Source organism: Elephantulus edwardii, unplaced genomic scaffold (assembly GCF_000299155.1).
Source record: "Elephantulus edwardii isolate Elephantulus edwardi_28Jun2011 unplaced genomic scaffold, EleEdw1.0 scaffold00239, whole genome shotgun sequence".
Lineage (NCBI taxonomy): Eukaryota > Metazoa > Chordata > Mammalia > Macroscelidea > Macroscelididae > Elephantulus > Elephantulus edwardii.
In genome coordinates, this window is record NW_006399989.1 from 1,311,633 (window position 1) to 1,332,871 (window position 21,239).

Consider the following 21,239-nt stretch of genomic DNA (forward strand, 5'->3'; position numbering starts at 1 on the left):
GCACTGTTTTCTCTACCCTGCTCCCCAGTTCATTCTTCTTCCCCCCCCATGACTGTTTTAATTGACCGATTGCCACAGCGCTTGTCAAAGCCAGTTCTGATTAATCTCTTTTGTCAGTGTGCCCTTTGCCATTCCCTATCACTCCTCCCTGAGAGAGACTTCACCCTGATTCATAAGGAAAAAGGGATGGCGTATTCTCTTAGCTACTTCCTGCTGAAAAGGGACTTTGTGGGTTTCAGTTACCACTTTTTCTTGTTGCATTTTGGGCTCCATTTACCTTTTGATAAATATACTCACTGCTTTTCTCTGGAATAAAGGATCCATATAATACAGGTATATTAGAGGTACTGAAAATTTGAAATTTGCAATGCTTTGGTATTACAATGAAAGTTTTACAAAATGTTGTTGTTTAAAGGTAGTGTTTGTTAACCCTAGGGAGCTCTAATGTCCTAGTTGGTGAGCAATTTGGCTGCCAACTCAGAAAGACCTGAAGTTCAAATCTGCTAGTTTCTCTAAGGGCAGTATCCTCCCATATGATTTACAGCCTTTGAAAACCTGCAGGAGAGTCATCTGTTACTGGTTCCAACTAGATGGCACATAATAAACATTTATAAAGCTTACAATGTCAACTATATTCTTTACTGAGCTTGCCTTTTGCAATAAACATTCATCTGCATATGAGTAAGAATCTAAGTTTAGGAGAAAGCAGACCTCGTTCTGTCAACAAATCTCACCTCAGTATCTTTATCAATAAATTGAAGGATATTTATACTTATTAAATAATATTACTAGGTTCCATACAGTTCATCACTGTACAGCAAACCAAAATGCTGTCAGTTCCTGTGCCATCCTCAATCATTGCTATGTTTAAATAATTCTGGAGCAGCTTTGTTAATTTATTTAACTGAGTATCGTTCAGTGAGGTCATTTTATAAACAAATAATATACTTAGATTCCGTTTGTTCTATGTAAAAAGTACTGTTAAATGGTGTTCATTTCAGCAGCACATGTACTCAAATTGGAACAATTATGAGATTAGCATGGCCCCTGTGCAAGCATGACACACAAATTGGTGAAGCGTTCTCTATTTTTCTTAAAAAGGTACTGATAAATGATGTTGTTGTTATGTGCCTTTCGAGTCACCTGCAACTCATAACAACCCTTTGTACAAGAGCCCTAAAACCTGCTCTAACCTGTGCCAGTCATAATGTGTCCAAGACACCTACTCCCATAGAAGTGCTTCCTCTCTTGTGTTGTCCCTCCATCCTCCTAAGCATGATGTCCTTCTTCAAAGACTGGTCCCGCCTTGCAGCATGTGCAAAGTATGTCAGACAAAGCTTCAGAATCCTTGACTCCAAGGAGCAGCCTCGTCTCACCCACTCTACGATGAACTTGTTTGTTCTCCCTCCTAGCACTCCATGATATATTCAACACTTCTCAGCACCACAGCTCAAAGATACCGATTCTACTTCTATCCCTAGTCATTTTCCAGCTGCTATTGCATATCAACTATAGGATATTCTCTTATATTTGTTTATATTTAAAAATTATATGTATACTTTAAATAAATCATACAGTCTGTAACATGAAATATTTCTTAAATACTGGTTGGGTTTTTTTGTGCACACTTACCAATGTATGATCCTCTATATACTTTTAATCTAATTTTCTTATTTTAAAAATCTAGTTAAAAAGAAAGGAAGACCCTTGATGAGATGGATTGGTTCAGTGACTGGAGTAATGTTGATAGGTGTGTCAGATTGGCACAGGATAGAACAGGGTTTAGAGCTGTTGTACATAGGATCACTATGAGTCACAGGTGACTCAATGGCACTTAACAACTGTTAAAAAGAACTTTTTAAACTTGCTTGTATTATTCAATCAGTCGTTTTTAAAACAATTACTCCCGTATCATTGTAGTATTGTATATGTCCTTATTTATTTACTGAACTCTAAATTATTTGGTAGAGTCTAAGAAATCTCAGTGTTACTTTAATTCGTTCTGATTACTTTTGTGTTTCAATGGAGCTGTGATGACCTAGCAGTAAGGAGCTGTGTTTCCAACACAAAGGCACTCTTTAACTGCTCTCTGGAAGAAAGACAATCTTCCTTCCTCTGTGGTTTGTTCTGTACCATCAAGTTGGAAATGACTCAGTTTAAAACTCAGGTTTTAAGAAGCAGTAAATCACAATCTGCGTTATGCGGATGACACAACCCTGCTTGCTGAAACTTAGGAGGACCTGAAGCGCCTGTTGCAGAGTGTCAAGGACTGCAGCCTACAATATGGATTGAGGCTCAATGTCAAGAAGACAAAGATTCTCACCACTGGACCAATCAGCAGCATCAGGATGGATGGTGAAGAGATTGAGATTGTACACAGCTTTAGTTTGCTTGGCTCCATAGTCAACAGTCTTGGCACCAGCAGCCAGGAAATTAAAAGGCGCATTGCCATGGGAAAGTCTGCTGTTAGGGACCTCTCCAAAGTGCTGAAGAGCAATGATATCTCTTTGGAGACTAAGGTGCGTCTGATACAGGCCATGGTCTTCACAATCAACTGTTATGCATCAGAGAGTTGGACAATGACCAAGGAGGATAGAAGGAGAACTGATGCCTTTGAGCTGTGGTGCTGGAGAAGAGTACTGAGAATACCATGGACTGCTAGGAAAACAAATAGATTTGTCCTAGAGAGGGTTAAACCGGGTGGCTCCTTGGAGGCAAGGATTCTGAGGCTCCGTCTAACTTACTTTGGACATGTAGTGAGGAGAGACCGGTCCTTGGAGAGGGACATCATGCTTGGGAGGGTGGAGGGACGGCGCAGGAGGGGAAGGCCCTCTATGAGGTGGATTGATTCAGTGACTGGGATAATTGGGATGGGAGTGTCAGAGACAGTGCGATTGGCACAGGACAGAGCGGAGTTTAGGGCTGTTGTACATAGGGTCACTATGAGTCGCAGGCGACTCGACGGCACATAACAACAACAACAACAACAAATCACAGGAGAAATTGCCCATCTTTGTATCCTGGATCATGTGGTGGATTTGAACCTAGTGATTTCAGGTTGACAGTGCAGTTCCTTGCCACTAGGCCACCAGAGCTCCTTCCTGGTTTATAGCCTCTGAAAACTTGCTGCAGGGTCAGCTGATTGTCAATTCTGACTCACCAGCACATAACAACATTGAATTTGGACATCTTCCCATAGTCAGTGGAATTTATTCTTGTGAATTGTATGTTTCTATCCTCCTTTAAATTAATGCGTCCATTTTGTTTTTCAGTTATAGTTAATTTCATGGCCATTGATTGGGAATTCACTCAGTTTGAACCCTCCAGCACATTTTTAGAAATCTGCAAGTTTTCACATGGGATTACTCATCTTTTCCCCAGTGAACCACCTTTTAAAAATTTGGGGGATTTTTTTAAATTTTTTAATTTTAATTGTTATTTTAATAAAAGTTTACAGAAATCTTGGATTTTCATTGATTCACTGTTACACATTTCCCTCCCTCCCTCATCTTTCCTCTTTCTCAGTTCACTTTCTTGCTTTTCTTTTTTCTTTTTTAATTTTATTGGGATAAACATGTTGGGGATACACAGAGGTGAGGGTTGGGGTTAGAAGGGTGAGGATGGGCAGGGATGAAAATTTCAGGGAGCAGTTGCAAGGCTGCTCAATTTGGTTGGTGGAGGGAGCAGGTGAAGGAAATTAAAAGGATCCAGTGGGGACTAGATGATTGAGGTCAATGGTAAGCATAGTCCAATGGTGATCAAACAAACTGTCTCTTTCACTTGTGAGTTTCTTATTTGGGAATTGGGTACAGACTCTCTGACTTCTTCATGCTGAATAGGGGCATTGATGTGAAGGGGGGAAGGGAGCACACTTTATCTCCTTACTGGTGGTCCTGGGTTGAATCTGCTTGCCTTCTTGTTCTGTTAGAAGATATTTTCCTGACATTTACTCCCCTCTGGACTGCAAAGTGTTTTCCAAGGTGGGTCCAGTGGAGATGGTTGACTGAACCCTGAAGCTCTGTACTCCTTTGCTTCCTTAACTGGCCGTTATATTTCCTTTTTGTTTCTGGAACTCGGTTCAGGGTCAGGTCTGGAGTAAAACTCAGTGTTAACGTTACCTATAGAAAAGGGATTAAATCTAGAGAGAAGAAACTTGTGAGTTACAAGTAGAAGGGCTTTGGGGGTGTTACTTACGGATGTACTGGGGGAGGGGGTGGAGGAAAGTAGCCTCCGTAAAATTCTCTGTATACCCTAAACAGTTTTTTCTACCCAGGGGTAGGATGTCACACCCAATGGCTGAGGAGCCCCCCCCCAGGGGCGCCAAGCGCTTTTCTTTTTTAAAAATATTCATTTATTGTTGCACAGTTTTCTCACTCCCTTCCCCCTCCCCTAATACACTTTGCAGTGTACCTTTTATTCTAGACTGTTGTCTTACATATAATGCCTTTTCATATATTCCTTATAAACAGTTCTTTACTTCATCTGTTCCAATACAATATTATCTATCCACTCTTTTCCTATTCTCACAGCTCCCCATCTCAACTCTGCTTTGTAACAGTGGTGTGTTTGTCCTTTTGTAACTTAAATGTTACACTTACCATAATGTCCCTCCAGGGTCACCCATGTTGTGTAAAGTTGTATGAGTTCATTTTTTTTCCCAGTGCTGTGTAGTATTGTGTAGTTTTTCTACATAGTTTTTCTATTTGTTTGTTGATGGGCACTTGGATTGTTTCTGTCTCTTTGCTAATGCAGCAATAACATGGGTGTGCACACATTTGTTTGGATGGCAGTTCTGGTTTCTTAAGGATATCTTCCCAGTAGTGCAATTGCTAGGTCTAATAGTATTTCTATTTCCAACTTTTTGAAAGCGCCACACCACCATCCACAGTGGTTGCACGTTTTACACTCTCACCACTAGTGAATAAGGATTCCAGTTTCTCCACAACCTTGCCAGCATTTGTTGCTTGCTGCTCTGTTGAACTTTGCTGTTGTTGCTGGGATGAGATGGTATCCCATAGTTTTTATTTACATCTCCCTGATAACTAGGGATTTTGAACCTCTCCATTTGTTTCTTTGCCATCTGAATGTCTTCTTTGGTGAAGTGTCTATTCATATTCTGTGTCCATTTTGCATTTGGATTGTTTACATTTTTCTTGTTGAGGTGCTGGAGTATTCATATGTCATTACCAAATATTTTTCCCCAGTCTGTGGGTTTCCTTTTTAGCCTATTGGAGAAATTTTTTGATGTGCATAGGGCTTTGGTTCTTAGAAGATCCCCATTCATCTATTTTGTTCTCTTCTCATTGCAGGTTTTTCATTATGCTTGGAAGACTGTTCATACTGGGGACCACCATTTTTAAGACCTTTTCATTTTATTTATTTTATATTATAAGACCTTTTACAACCAGCTGAAAACCCAGATTTGTGTATCTGATGAGTTAATCCTTTGACATACTTTTTTCCCCTAATATTTTTGTGTATTTTCTTTTTGTTGTTTTATATGTGATATTTTTTAAATGACTAAATATTATTTTTTAGTCAAATTTATTTTAAAAAATTTTATTAAATTACTAAATTTTATTAATGCCCTTTGGTTTGTATGCTACAGAGAAGAGCACCATAACTCCCAAATCAATGTTTTTTTAAATAGATGTGAATTTTTGTCTGTTAATTCGTATGTCTTTGCTTTTTTTCATAGTAATTTTTAAATAACTCAGTTAATCCAGTGATATATTGGTTAATTGTAAATTTAGACAGTTAATTAGTGGACTGAAAATTTCAGTCATGTTCTCTGGGAATATATATTGAATTATTTACGTTTATTTTTTAAAAATTTCAGTACACAAGTTCTAGCACACTGCTTAAGCAATGCATCAAAATCATTAAAGCATATTGGTCTGCCTTCCTGACTCAAAACATAACCATCTAACTTATGATTCCATTATCCTGAAATCAACAAACTTTCATGTCTAGTAAGTTCCCTGATGATAACTGAGCTATAGTTTGTTCCACAATTTGCACTAAACTACTTGTCCACTTTTTAAAATTTAGTTGTATTTTTTAATACCTTGTCAGATAACATTGCAAAATTTTATAGTCCTTTGTTGAAGGGTTTTGAATTTTTTTTCTTCTTCATGTCAGGATACATACCTATTCTTTAGCAAATTTCCACCCAATGTGGTATAATACATTATAAGATTTTGTAACAGAAGTATCATATCTATTTTATTTATGTTATTGCCAGGATCATATGAAAATAGTACTGATTTGTTTTTATTAAGTGTTGCTGAGGCAATTCCTACTCATAGCAGACCTATGAACAATGAATCTGCCCTATCCTGTTCCATCTTTTTCTTTTGATATATTTGAACCCTGGTTTACTCTCACTGTATCAGACTTACCTTCTTTCACTGACTCTTCACAATTGCAAAAAGATAAAAGCAACCCAGATGCCCACCAATAAATAAATGGATAGGAAAACTGGTAACATTCACACAATGGAATATTACACAGCATTGGAAAACAACTCATAATATCTTATACAACATGGGGGAGTTTGGAGGACATAATATTGAGTGAAATATCTCAGTCACAAAAGGGCAAATACTGCGTAATACTGCTGTCTTAAATAAGATAGTCATGAGTTTGGGATGGAGAGAGAATGGAAAAAGAGTGGATAGATAATGAACACTGCAGTAGAACAAATGAAGGGAAGAACTGTCATATGATTGGGTATTTGTGTGTATGATGACAATCTGGAATAAAGAGTACATTGTGGGGTGTGTATAGGCTTACTGTCAGAAAGAGGTCTTTTATTTTCTTTTTCTGACCCAGCTCTAGGCATGTGAAAGCTTTTCAAAACTCTTTACTCAGTCTTTTATTCCCATGCTTTTCATTGTGTTTATTTTTACTACTGAGTTGTGGTGATGCTCAAGCGCTGTAATTTACCTGATTGTATCAGCTAGTTTGTAAGCAAGGTTGTATGACTGGGGTTGAGAATTTACAAGCTAATAATCTTTGGGATAAAGAATACTTACTTAGGAGTTCTTAGATTTTGATGACGTGCATATGCCAAAATAAGAGGAACTGTGATTTCTCTTTGTGCATGCAGAAATTGGAAAACACCTCCATGGTAATTAAAATTCATTGATATGATGGCCAAGACTAACCTGTCATCAAGCATGTCCAAAATATGTGGATATCAGTGACTGGCATTTTGTATTCTTCTTTATGGCATTTTCCCAGAAAAGTGGGATTTTTACCTCATTAGAGAAATTACCTTTATATAGACCATCTTGCCTTGAATCTTCAGTTCTTATTTGTATTTGTTCTCTCTTCTTGTTTGACCTTCACCTAGAATTTATTGTTCTAGTCATTTATAAATGAGTACATTTAGAAGGCATGAAATGAAAGATTTTGAGGATAAAGTACTTTGCAGTGTGAGGAATATACTTAACATGAGGAATCTTAATGTGTTAATAAATTGATTCTGCTTTTAAAAGATTTGAGTTTTGACAGATACTGTTGTGTGTCCTTTCTCTTAATAAGTCTTTTCAGCATTACTCTATAGGCATCTACCCACTCTTAAGGTTATGTAAGCACTAACATTGTCGTTTTTCTTTTCCAAGAGCTGGGGTGGAAAGGAGAATGGCTTTGGACTTGCGGAATGTTGCAGAGACTTACATATGATGGTAAGTATCGCTTTAGAGTGAGTGTCTTTTGACAGATATAGTCTCTTTCTGAGCCTTACTTTGTAATGGACATAAGATGTATAAAGTTACCAGTTTACATCAGGGGACTTTGAGGTGGCCAAAATAGCTGAGACATAGCATACATAAGGCAGAGTTCTAGAAATCCATATATCTGCCCTCAATGTTGTGATGATAGATGAACTATATTGGAGAAACAATACATTTGCCTATCCATAAATTTGAAACAGAATCTAAGATTTCAGAGAGTACATTTACTTGAGTACTCTGGACAGTATGTTATCATTTAGGGAGGGCTTCTTAGGAGTTCTGCTTCCATTGGGGTAATTAGGAGCTTACAGTGTTCCTGTATCCTATTTGTTTTTATCCCTTATGCCCTGTGCTGCTCATATTTTTACCCACACTTAGGTTAGTTCATACATAGGTGAGGCCATTCTCCCATCTACCTTGATAACACTGTACTGTGGAAGCCCAAGTCACAATTAGATTTAAGAATCCTTTACCAAGGAGCCCTGGTGGCATATTGCATTCCATATTGTTCTACTAACCAAAATCTACTGGCTACTGTGTGGGTTAAAGTTTAGGCAAGTCTATTTTTGTGAAGATTTGCTTTCTGTTGAAAAATGAAAAATTGTTGAGTCAAAATTGACTTGATGGAAGTGAATTTGAAGTTTTTGATGAAATTTATTGAATTTATTTAAGCAAGCCATTCCCCTCCCCAAGGAAAATGGCTCTTTTTTGACAGAAGTATATGAAAATGTATACTTTAAAAGAAGTACTACATGCACAAATACGTAAAAATTCAAGTAATGTAAAAGAAACATAATAAATTATTTGTCCATCCTCAGAAGAAATCGTTGTTAACCTTTTTGTTCTTCCACAAGAAGACATTTTAGTGGTCATGATTCTCTGAACTCATTCTTTCTGTAATGTTGCTTTTCTATAAGAAGTTATTAATATTTGCTGTCAAGGTCTGGTTTATTTTGGTATGGTGTATACCGAACCAAACATTGATACATATTTTTGGTATATATATAAAAACAGTTGAATAACATAAAATTAGTATAGATTTAAGGAAGCTCTAATGGCTTACTGGTTGGGAGTTGTGCTGCTAACACAAAGGTACATGCTGCTGCTCCTTAGGCAGTCTCCTCCTGTGTATTTAGCTACCTCTGAAAACCCACTAGAGGGTCAGCTATGGGTTGACGCTATACCACAACAAGTATAGATTAATGTGGATGGGACTATTTGAAGAATTAAGAATATAGAGGCATCAAAAGCTCAAACTCATTACTGTCGAGTCAGAACCAACTAGTAGTAGCTGATCCTCCAAAGAGTTCTGAAACTCTGAATTACATAAGAAGAGATTGCCCATCTTTCTCCCAAGGAATAGCTCCTGGATTTGAACGATCTATCTTTGTTTTAACAGGCCAAAAGAACTCACTGAGGCTTACATAGTTTAAGTAAAATATTCCAAAAGGAAGGTCATAAACATTGCCATTTCCCTCTTGAGAATAAAAGTCATTGTCATGGAGTTGGAGCCAACTCATAGCTGACCTTTCAGCAGGTTTTTTTAAATCATTTAATTCCATTGTAAAATACTGTCCTTACTGCTGTGATGCAGCTGGTGCATTCAGACCACCTACCTGCCTTCGTGTAGACAGCACAACTCTATCCACTAGATCATCACAGCTCCCTCTTTTAGAATAGCTACAGTTAAATTTGATCTTAATAGAAAAAAGTCATTTATAAGTAAAGAATCTGAAAGCTTTGTTGCTCTGAACAATACCCTGCAGAATCATTTACTACAGATGTTGTGCTATTTGAGAGAGCTTACTCTCAAAGTAGCTTACTCTATTCAGATTTTAGCTGCTAATTTAAAAGTGATCATTTCTAAATCCACCAGCTGTGGGATAGAGATAAGTAATCTCCTTCCATGCAGTTTACAGCCTCTGAAAATCTGGAAGGTATGATACTTGTTGTCTTTGACTTGCTGGCAATTAGAGAAAGAAATATTATGTAAGGTCTGTCGAAGAAAGGAGTAAATACACCAGTACTGATACATTGAGTTGTATAAGTTACTAGCACTTTTCAATAAAGGCTCTGAAGTTGGAGGATGATCTGTGACACTACTTTGTCTATAATCAGTTGATAGTATCTGATTCCTGTGATTTATTCACAGAAATACCCACCCAGTGCGACTACACTACACTTTGAATTCTATGCAGATCCTGGGGCTGAGATCAAAATCGAGAAAAGGGTAAGTCTCGTTCAGACTTGTTCAGTACAATCTATTATGAATGGGTAGATTTTTCAAAGTCTGCTCCATTAAATGAGGAACGAGGGAATAGTTTTAAAGTACCTTGCTGCCCTCTCCACCTTCTCAGAATCAGATGTTCTCAGAATTAAATGTTCATCACTTGCTCAGCTCTGGTAAATTTGGGCCATATTTGTGTTGGGGCTTCCAAAAGACACGACTCCCTTTGTGAGTTACTACTTTGACTTGTGAATTCTTCTCATAGTCTCAATTGAAAAATCTTGCATATTGATAGTCCTGGCTAGTGATGGCTGAGTTTTCTAGCTAAAGACTTAAAGTAGTTCAAAGAAGTATCTATGTGTTTTTTTTTTCTTCTTTAAATTATGTAGTTTGGGGGAAGTGTAAAAATTCAGTTTGGTTTGGATTTTAGTTAGTTTTTAATGTTGTTAGATGCAATCAAGTTTGCTCTTGGATCATCTTTTCTTTTTCTGACTTTTTCAAATGAGAAGTGTTAGAAGGAATAAGATCTTTGGGTTTTCCTACAATAGTATAAAGCAAGTGTTAATAATCATTACCACCATCTTGCTGGGTTATTTGAAAACAACTCTAATACATATATATATGTATAGGGATAACATAACATGGATTGTCTTTGCTATGAATACAAAGCCTGCAAACATTGAATCATTGATGAATCTGAACCAAGCAGAATATGAAATGTGCTTGTCCTTGTGCTTTTTATTTTGGTATGCTGGATTTAAAGCTAAGACTTTATTTATTTGTATAAATACAAATAAATAAATAAATATTATATATATTTTTTGGGGGGGGGACAAAATTATTGATTTTTTAAAGAGCATTATATTAATAAGGTGACATCTGCATCCTATATCATGGGAAACTACGGTGTTTAGTGACTACTAACATCTCTCTTAATCTTTTTAAATTTTCAGATAACTAGTAACACACTACATTACATTCACATAGAACAACTTGACAAGGTAAGAGGTATCTTGGACTATTCGAAATACTTAATGTTTGGTTAGTTTCTTGCTTTATTAATTAGATTTATGTATTTTACTGTAGATTTCGGAAAGCCCTTCAGAAATCATGGAATCTCTCACCAAAATGTACAGCATCCCTAAGGATAAACAGGTATGTTATATCCTAATAACATCCCAAGGGTGTAGTTGTTATCCAGATAGTTATGTAGGAGAAAACAGTACAACATCAGTAAATTAGTTTTGTAATCACCATGGACTTAGAAACCTCTATGAGACTTCATTTCTTCATCTTTTATTTAGGGCATTCTGGTGACTTAGTCCTTAGGAAGTTGCATTGCTTACCCAAAAATGACATTTCTGTGACAGTTTGAATCCACCAGCAAGTGTGCGGAAGAAAGCTGGACAGCCTCCTACCATGTGATTTATACACGCAGAAATACCAAAGACGGATCAGCTGGGATTCCATTCTGATTTAATGGCGGCTGTTGTGCCATCAAATCGCCTGCAACCATAGCGACCCTGTGTACAACAGCTCTGCACCCTTCGCTGGTTTGAGCCATTCTCACTTAATTCCGACACACCAACACCCATAACCCAAGTTACTGTGTAAATCCATTTCACCTCGGGTCGTCTTCTCCTGCTCTGTCCCTCCACCAAGTATGATGTCCTTCTCCAAGGACCAGTTTCCCTGGCCACATGCCCAATATATGTGAGACAGAGCTTCAAAATCCTAGCTTCCAAGGAGATAATTGGTTTAACTCTCTCCCAGACAGACCTATTTGTTTTCTTGGGAGTCCATGGTAGGTTCAGAACTCTTCTCCAGCACCACAACTCAAAGGCATCAATTCTTCTGTCATCCTTAGCCATTACCCAGCTCTCTAAATCATAACAAGTAATTGAGAATAGCATGGCCTGGATTAGGCACACCTTAGTCTCTGGACTGACATCATTGCATTTCAGCACTTTGGAGAGATGTCTCAGACAGCAGATTTTCCCAGTGCAATTCATCTTTTGATTTCCTGACTGCTGGTGTTAAGAGTGTTTATTTTTGAGCTCAGGAAGCTATAAAACTGCTAACAACCTCAATCTCCTCTCCATCTGTCATGGTGCTGCCAATTGGCTCAGTGATGAGAATCTTTGTCTTCTTAATGTTGAGCTTCAATCCAGATTGAAGTCCTTGACCCTCGTTACAACATTACACAGACATTCATCTAGTACTCTCTGCTTTCTGTCAAGATCCATCTGACATTGGCAGTAATGTCTCTAGTGCCATGACTTCTTCTAAATTCAGCTTGTATTTCTGGTAGTTTTCTGTCAATGTACTGTTTCAGTTATTTGTGCATAATCTTCAGCACGATTTTGCTATTGTGTGATATTAGTGATAATTGATAATTTCCACAATCTGTCAGGTCACCTTTTTTTGGAATAGGAATAAATATGGATCTCTTCCATTCAGTTGGCCAAGTAGTGACCTTCAGATTTCTTGGCCCAACTTGGTGAACACATCCAGGGCAGCATCTATTTGTAGAAATTCGTCAACTGATACTCCATCAATTCTTGGGGCTTTATTGTTTGCCAAGTCCTTCAGAGCAGCATGAACTTCCTCCTTCATCACCATTACCTCTTGATCATATGTTGTTTCTTGGTATTCTTCTGTGTCAGCCAATTCTTTCTGATACAATTACTATATACTTCTTCAGTCTTCTTTTAATGCTTCCTGAATCATTCAATATTCTGTTCCTAGCACCCTTAAGCATTACGACTCGCAGCTTGAATTTGTTCTTTAATTTCATATCTTAAGTGCTGAGCGGTTTCAGCCCTTTTGATTTTCCGATCATAGCACCTTGCACATTTCATTATAATATTTTGTCTTGTCTTCTCAGGCTGCTCTTGGAAATCTTCTGTTCAGCTCCTTAACTTCGTGACTTCTCTTTGCTAAATTTAGCATCTCTGCTCTACAGTGCAATCTTCAGAGTCTCTTCTGACATCCAAATGGTCTTTTCTTCTTCCTTCTTTGTAATGACTTTTTGTAGTCTTCAAAAATGGTGTTCTTGATAATTTCTCACAGCTTATCTGTTCTTCGTTCATTAGTGTTCAAGGCCTCAAACCTATTCCTGAGCTGGTTTTTAAATTCATGGGAGATAGGTCAAATTCTGTTTCCTGTGGGTATGATGTAACTTTCTTTACCTTTAATATGAATTTATATATGAGCAGTTGATGGTCTCTTCCACAATCAGCACCTGGCCTAGTTTACACTGCTAATATTGAACTTCTCCAGTGATTCCTTCCACAGATAGAATCAGTCTGATTCTTGTGCATCCCATCAAGTGAAATACATGTGTATAGCCTGCAATTATGTTTCTTATAAAAGATATCTACTATGAATAAATCATTTGTTCAGAATTTCATCATTCTATTCCCAGCCTCGTATCTGTCACCAAATTTCCCACTACTGATCCTCCTTCTCTTCCCAACTTTTGCATTCCAGTCACCTGTTGTTATAATTAATGTGTCTTAGTTACATGTTCGATCAATTTCTGACTGCAGCAGTTGATAGAAATCATCTATTTCCTCCTCTTTGGCTCTGATTGTTGACACATAAATTTGAATGATATTGGTAAAATATTGTATTTCAAGATGGATCTAGAAATGGCCTTTTTAACTAAGAGTGGCTTAGTATCTGTGTAGGTTCTTGGGAAAGTTTGAGAAAAATGTGAACAGCTTGAAACACATGAATATTCAATAAATGATGTTAATATTTTCAGAATTTTGAATACTACAGGAGAAAATATTTTTATTTTTTTCCACTCCTCCAAATCTTCTCCTCTCCCCTCAGTGCGGCACTGATCTAATATTTAATCAATTTATAGCTATTAGAACTCTTCAAATTTCCTTTATTTACTGGCCCAATAAATGACACTTCTTAACTTGGAATATTACAATTCTGTGAATAAATATTTTTACTCTCATTGCGTTTGATACGTTAGTAAATAATAACAGTAAACTAATTTCCCAAGGAGCTCAACAGGTAAGATTTAACCCTCAAAGTAATAGTCATATTTTTCATTTATTTCCTAATGTAGCTTTTATCTCTTTACAGATGCTGTTATTCACACACATACGATTGGCCCACGGCTTTTCTAATCACAGAAAACGTTTGCAAGCTGTTCAGGCCAGATTGCATGCAATATCTATATTAGGTAAGAGAATAATAGTATAATTAAGAAACTAAATAATTTGGGCTTTATTTCCTTTGAACTACACTTATCTTTATTGCTATGAATCTTACTGACACCTAATTAGCAAGTTTTCAGAAACTAAAGGCGTAACAGCTAAGTTTTTAGCTGCTAACCAAAAATTTGTTAATTCTAACCTCCTCTGCTGCTCTGCCTGAAACACCTGGTGTTTCTATAAAGAGTACAGTCTTAGAAAGCCCTGTTGTGTCAAATGGGTATCAGTATGAATCAGAGTTGGCTCAGAAGGACCTGAAAATAAGATTGGTGACAACTTTCTAATTATACAATTGCTAGCATTCCATGACTGAACTCTGATCCTTCATTTTTGAGCTACTTAGTGTTGAGCTAACAGTATCATATGCTTATTAACATGTTAATGAGTTTAGTTTTTATCATTCTACTTTTAGGGATTTAAGTTAGTTAAGTTGGCCTCTACAGTTGACATTTCATCATCATCTTCTGTCATCCCTTTGGAAGTATTCTCATATAAGTCGGAAAGTATTAAATAGTAGTGTGTAATTTATATTGTTTTTATGTGCCATCAAGTTGCCTGAGACTCATAGCAACCATAACATATATTAATTTTTTTCTATTATGGTATAGTGGGATTGAAAGTACACTTGTTTTAGAGCTAGACTTCCACCGTACTTCTACAAAGCAAATTGATTTTAGAATTACTCTCTCACCTTAGTTCCCCATAATTTTATATGCTACCTGTATATCCTCTTGGCCTCAATTTCCTCCCTTTATGTTTGGATCATATCTATTCTGTAGGCTTTTCTGATAAGCAAACGGAACCTATAATAATGCACAGGTTATGCACATAGAAAATATAATATCATTGTTAGACGTCATCAAATTGACTCTAATTCATAGTGACAGATTAAAACTTGCAAAATCTTTCCCCTTTTTCACAAAGTCTATTATTATAAAACCCATTGTTATAGTCACTGTGATAATCCATCCTGTTCAAGAGCTCCCTCTGTTTCTCTGAACCTCCACCCTTCCAGATATGAGCTCTGCTTATAAGAACTGGCCCCTCTTTATACCATACTCACAGTATGTGAGATGACGTCTCTAAGATGTACCCTGCCAACACTTCTTTTAAGACAAATTATCTGTACTTTAAACTGGGGAAGAGGGTAGAGAGAATGGTACAGCAATGAAGGAATGAAAACCCCAAATCCCTGTAAATGTTCATTAATACTAATAAAATTTAAAAAAAATTATCTGTACTTTTTAGCAGTCCATGGGATATTTCATACTGTTCACCATCAACACAATTCAAACTCATCTATTCTTTAATATACCTTATTCATAATAGAAAACTAAATAAGAAAGATAAAGTGATTGTTGTTGCTATTATTTCCAGCTTTCCTGATGCTTTTAATTGTTTTTCTCTTCTTTTAAATCCTAAACTTTTTGTTACAGCATAACTTCTTATATGTTGTGTTTGCTCTGGAAATGTTGAAAATTAAATCTACTCAGATAACCATTAGCATATACTTTGAGAGTCTACATCCAATATTACCTGTGTGAGATTCATTGAAATTGTATTATATCCACTCTCCAGTGACTCCAGTGTCACATAATTTCTAACTTAGTCCATATTTCCTTTTATAACCTTTTGAAATATTTGTAGTGAAAAATTGAATCATATGAACCAATTAAAATGCCATACCAAGGCTTTGTGAAATTATTTTAAGTGTGCTTTGAAAATTAAATCTTCTTTATATCCTTTCCTACTAGAATTTCATTCCTTTGTTATTATTAATTGCAAAATAAACCACTTTGAGTAGTTAGAACTTAAAACCATAGTTCATTACCTCCTGTGAGATTCAGTGATTTCTGTTTTCCTTTGCCGGTTAGTAGGGAAGTTCCCCCCAGATCCAGTAAGTGCCAAAAGGTTTGTTATTTGGCAGTGGCTTGACCACTGCCTTCTTGCCTAAAGTTTTTGTTTCTCCTTTTGCAGTGTATTCTAATGCCTTGCAGGAGTCCGCAAACAGTATATTGTATAATGGGTTGATAGAAGAGTTAGTAGATGTCCTTCAGATAACAGATAAACAGCTTATGGTAGGTATATTCTCTCTATTGGCTCTTGGGTTATTTACCTTTTCGTTTTTCTCGTGGGTTTGGCAAGAACCTTAAGAGGGAAGTATGGTCTTTTTCCCCTGTTTAAGTATTAATTTCAAAACCTAACAGTGCTGAATGTTCAGTCTTACTGTCAACACACCTTCCTTTCACCCCAAAATTGACATTACAATAATTTAAATTTTCAGTGTTTAGGTATTAGAGCACTTGATTGAGACTCCTTTTTTTTGTCATATTTGATATTTTCCTGCTGTTAACAGGAGATAAAAGCTGCATCTTTACGAACCTTAACATCTATTGTCCACCTGGAGAGGACGCCAAAACTTAGCAGTATTATTGACTGTACCGGAACTGCCTCCTATCATGGATTTTTGCCTGTACTTGTGCGGAACTGTATCCAGGCCATGATTGGTAAGGTGGTGATTGTCCTAGAGGCAAGAAGACACTGTTTTAGTCCTTTCTGGTTTTGTCTTTAAGATCCTCCCGACTTAACTCAAAATTTTGAGTTTGCTCTTTCCCTCTCCCAACCTCCATTGTAGATCCTTCCATGGATCCATACCCTCATCAGTTTGCCACTGCTCTCTTCTCTTTTTTATACCATTTGGCCAGCTATGATGCTGGTGGTGAAGCCTTGGTCTCCTGTGGAATGATGGAAGCCTTATTAAAGGTACTGTACTTTTATTATTTGTTAAAACTTTTGTGAGAGAATAGGTAGAGTTGCAAGCCTCGAATGGTTAATGGGGAAAGCAGATAGCATTAGAAAGTATAGTAGAACTCTTTACACTTCGGTTTTTTTAGATCTATCACTATCAGCTTTTGAGAGCAGCTAGCTATTAGTAAGAATAGGTTATAGTCCAACGTGGTGTGATCACCATTCGAGATGTTGCCTATCCTGTCATGAGCTTAGACATGATCCTGAGGAAAATATAACCAAGGTACTTTATAAATTATGCTGTGATGGTTATAGCTTTTACTTCAGACTGGGTACTGAGCACCAGGTTTTTCTCTCTCTGAATGTTTTAGTGATTTAATCTTGCAAAGTAAAAGATAACCTCCATTACCTAAGTGGTGGTTGTTTTTCTGAAGTCATAAAGGTATGCTTTTCCAAGTATTAAAGATCAGTGCTTCCAAAGAAATACATTATTTATAGCTTGGTCCTTTTATTTGTTTTACTTCTTCTTCTTCTCTCCCTCTCTTATAGGTCATAAAGTTTCTTGGTGATGAACAGGACCAGATAACGTTTGTCACCAGAGCCGTCAGAGTGGTTGACCTCATCACCAACCTGGACATGGCAGCTTTTCAGTCCCATAGCGGACTTTCTATTTTCATTTATAGACTTGAGGTAATATTATATATAAAGAATACTCCAAATAGACTTTATATCTAGTGAGAACTTAAAAATTATCCTGAGAAAATTAGTGGGCCATTTATACAAAAATATTCTATCATTGACCTTCCATTATAGCTGCTTTAAATCTCTGGAATATTTTCTGAATTATTTTCTTTCCCTTGTAGCATGAAGTAGATTTGTGCCGGAAAGAATGTCCATTTGTGATCAAACCAAAGATCCAGAGACCCAGTATTATACAAGAAGGAGAAGAAATGGAAACAGATATGGATGGTAATTAACAGTTGTTACAGAATTACTTTTTCTGTTTGAATTTTTCCTGTTCTCTAACTCCAATTTTATTTTCCTCACAAATTGTGACTGATATATTGATTTGCATATGTATTTCCACAGTAACATCAAATTCTTTTACTACATAAATTTTGATTTCTTTTTTGCCAGGAGTACTGGATAAAATAAGGTAAATTGTTGTAAGTAGAGAGGAAAGTAAAGCAGATGGTAGAGCTTTGGTAAAGTCCTGCAGTCATTCTGTTATATTTCATCCCTTAATATTTTTTATTAGTTCTTTATCGTCTTCCATTAAAATGCAAGTTCCATGAGATCAAGATGTCTTGTGGATGTAAAAGTAATTAACAATTCTTATTAGAAATTTTTAATACAGTACTATATCTACTGATATTTTTAATATTAGTACTATATATAACATTACTAATTATTTTGTTTTTATTGCAGTTTTATGCATCAGAATATTCAACAGTGTCTAAATGACAAGTTGTAGAAACATTCACACTGCCTTTCAACAAAATTTCTTTGCAATTAACAAACATTCTAGTCTTTCCTGTTGCTTTTGTCGGTTTAATCCTATATAGAAGACTCTGAGGACATTGTTAATACAAGATATTTTAGAGCATAATTTTCTGATTCATCTACCTTCCATGGCTCCAGAAAGTCTGGATTTTGAGAAATTGTTGTATTGTACATTTTCCATTTTTCATCAGGATTCTTTTATAGAAACTTGAATCAGGATATTCACTAATGCTGGCTGGGCACCATCAGCAATTTTTTGTCTCATGACAAATGTGACAGTTGTTCATGGAGGCAATTTTTAATTCATTCCATTTATTCTGCCTATTCCTGACTTCTTCCTTCCTTTGCTGTTTATAGGGTTGGTTTAAGTTTGCATGTATTGACTAACTAGTGATATTGGATATTTTTCCATTTATAGAAAACTAACGTTTCACTTTAGAATTCAAAATCATTTTTCTCCTTTTCCCAGATGAAAGTCTTTATTCTAGCTAATTTGTTTATCATAGATTTTATTTTAGTTGCAGATGTAACTATGGAAAGTAGTCCATGTTCATCTGTCTCAGTGGAGCATCGTCTGGATCTTGAAGTAAGGGCCTCAAGTTCTAGTAGCAGCATTCATCTCTCCTGTGGCCCTGGACCCCGTTCTGGTTTGTATACATGGTCTTTTACATTGACTAAGTTATGTTAATGAAAAAATGAACTTTGAAGGGCAGTTTAAATTGTTAACCATTTTTTTATCTTACTGACAATGATTAATTTCTTGTAACCACATAATTCCCTTTTCTTTCTCCCTCATCAGGAGTTCAGTGCATTCCACAAAGAGCAGCCCTTCTCAAATCTATGTTGAATTTCCTCAAGAAGGCCATTCAAGACCCTGCTTTTTCAGATGGAATACGTCATGGTATTTGATTCTAGACACTTGGTCTTGTAGGATGTTTGACTCTTGGGGAACCCTTTCCCTAAACTTGGCAGAGCTCAATCTTTGTCATATTTTTATGAAGGACACCTATTATTTTACAAGGCAGAGATATCTTTTAGTCATTTGGTATCACTTTCCTAGAACTCTAAGAATTAAGCCTCTTTCATATTGATTCTTCCTTTTTAATTACTTTTTGAGCTTTCAGCTCTACTGACTTCCAGTTTATTACCCCAACGGCAATCTTTCTGTGTCTTTATTCTTGTTTTATCCCATTATTAGAGACCTTATTTCATGGGCAAGAATAAATACTAAGAAATGAGTGCAAACCAAAAAGAGAGACTAAATAGATGTGCTTACCAGTATGTATTATATATAACATACTGCCCCATCACATATATTCACATCTACTATACTGATTATATTTTCCTTGACTTCCATTAGTGATGGATGGGTCTCTGCCTACCTCCCTGAAGCACATCATCAGCAATGCAGAATATTATGGTCCATCACTCTTTCTTCTTGGTAAGTGGAGCTGAGATCATCAGCGAGGGCTTGCTGTGATGATAAAGATCATTTCTTTATTTAGTGGTCCATCTTGAATTTGCTCTAGGATCACTAGCCATTCTCAGAATTGAATGGCAGACGTGGAAAGTATAGTCTAGAACATTTTGCATTGTACAAAATATTTAGAAAATTTTATTAAGTACTGTGCATATTTCTGCACACTGTGCTTAGGGACATATGCTTTTGGGATCTTTGAAATTCTAAGACTAAATTTAGTAGGAGAAGGTGTGTAAACTTTCTACTGATGGCAATTTTTTTTAAATGTTTGGAGGGAGTGATTTTAACTAATGCAGCTTGTTGTTGGTGTTGTTATTGTTATGTGCCTTCGAGTTGCTTGCGACTCATAGCGACCCTATGTACAACAGCCCTAAATCCTGCTCCGATTACCCCAGTCACTAAATCAATCCACCTCAAAGAGGGTCTTCCCCTCCTGCGCCATCCCTCAACCCTCCCAAGCATGATGTCCCTCTCCAAGGACCTCTCCCTCCTTACAACATGTCCAAAGTATGTCAAATGAAGCCCCAGAATCCTTGCCTCCAAGGAGCAGCCTGGTTTAACCTTATCCAGGTGAATCTGTTTGTTTTCTTGGCAGTCCATGGTAAATTCAGTACTCTTCTCCAGCACCACAGCTCAAAGGCATCAATTCTCCTTCTGTCCTCCTTAGTCATTGTCCAACTCTCTGATGCATAACAAGTGATTGCAAAGACCATAGCCTGTATCAGACGCACCTTAGTCTCCAGAGTGACACCATTGCTCTTCAGTACTTTGGAGACATCCCTAACAGCACACTTTCCCATGGCCATATGTCTTTTAATTCCTCACTACTCTTGCCAAGAGTGTTGACTGTGGAGCCAAGCAGACTTAAGTTGTTAATGATCTCAATCTCTTCACCATCCGTCCTGATGCTGCACATTGGTCCAGTGGTGAGAATCTTTGTCTTCTTGACATTGAAACTCAATCCTTATTGAAGGCTGCAAGTCCTTGACCCTCTGCAGCAAGCGCTTCAGGTCCTCCTCAGTTTCAGCAAGCAGGGTTTTGTCATCTGCATAACGCAGATTGTTAATAGATCTTCCACCAATTCTGACGCCACACTTCTCATCGAGCCCAGCTTCTCGGATAATCTGTTCTGCATACAGGTTGAAAAGGTATGGAGGCAGGACACATCCCTGGCGTATACCTTTCTCAATTTTGAACCATGCAGTGTTTCCTTGCTCTGTTCTGACTACTGCCTCTTGGTCCAAGTATAGGTTTCACATTAGCACAATTAAATGTTCTGGGATTCCCATTCTTCTCAGAGTCAGCCA

General features: G+C 36.9%; 1 protein-coding gene across 1 annotated transcript in view; it reads left to right on the forward strand.

Annotated features, from left to right (window-relative positions):
- HUWE1 (HECT, UBA and WWE domain containing 1, E3 ubiquitin protein ligase) overlaps positions 1-21,239 on the forward strand; it is a 194,809-nt gene that overhangs the window by 42,308 nt on the left and 131,262 nt on the right. Inside the window, exons 5-16 of the mRNA XM_006898884.1 lie at positions 7,629-7,691; positions 9,892-9,969; positions 10,920-10,967; positions 11,053-11,121; positions 14,071-14,170; positions 16,179-16,279; positions 16,558-16,708; positions 16,837-16,964; positions 17,499-17,639; positions 17,813-17,918; positions 19,252-19,353; positions 19,813-19,893. Of these exons, the coding sequence (XP_006898946.1) occupies positions 7,629-7,691; positions 9,892-9,969; positions 10,920-10,967; positions 11,053-11,121; positions 14,071-14,170; positions 16,179-16,279; positions 16,558-16,708; positions 16,837-16,964; positions 17,499-17,639; positions 17,813-17,918; positions 19,252-19,353; positions 19,813-19,893 (1,168 nt within the window). The remainder of the gene's footprint in view (positions 1-7,628; positions 7,692-9,891; positions 9,970-10,919; positions 10,968-11,052; positions 11,122-14,070; positions 14,171-16,178; positions 16,280-16,557; positions 16,709-16,836; positions 16,965-17,498; positions 17,640-17,812; positions 17,919-19,251; positions 19,354-19,812; positions 19,894-21,239) is intronic.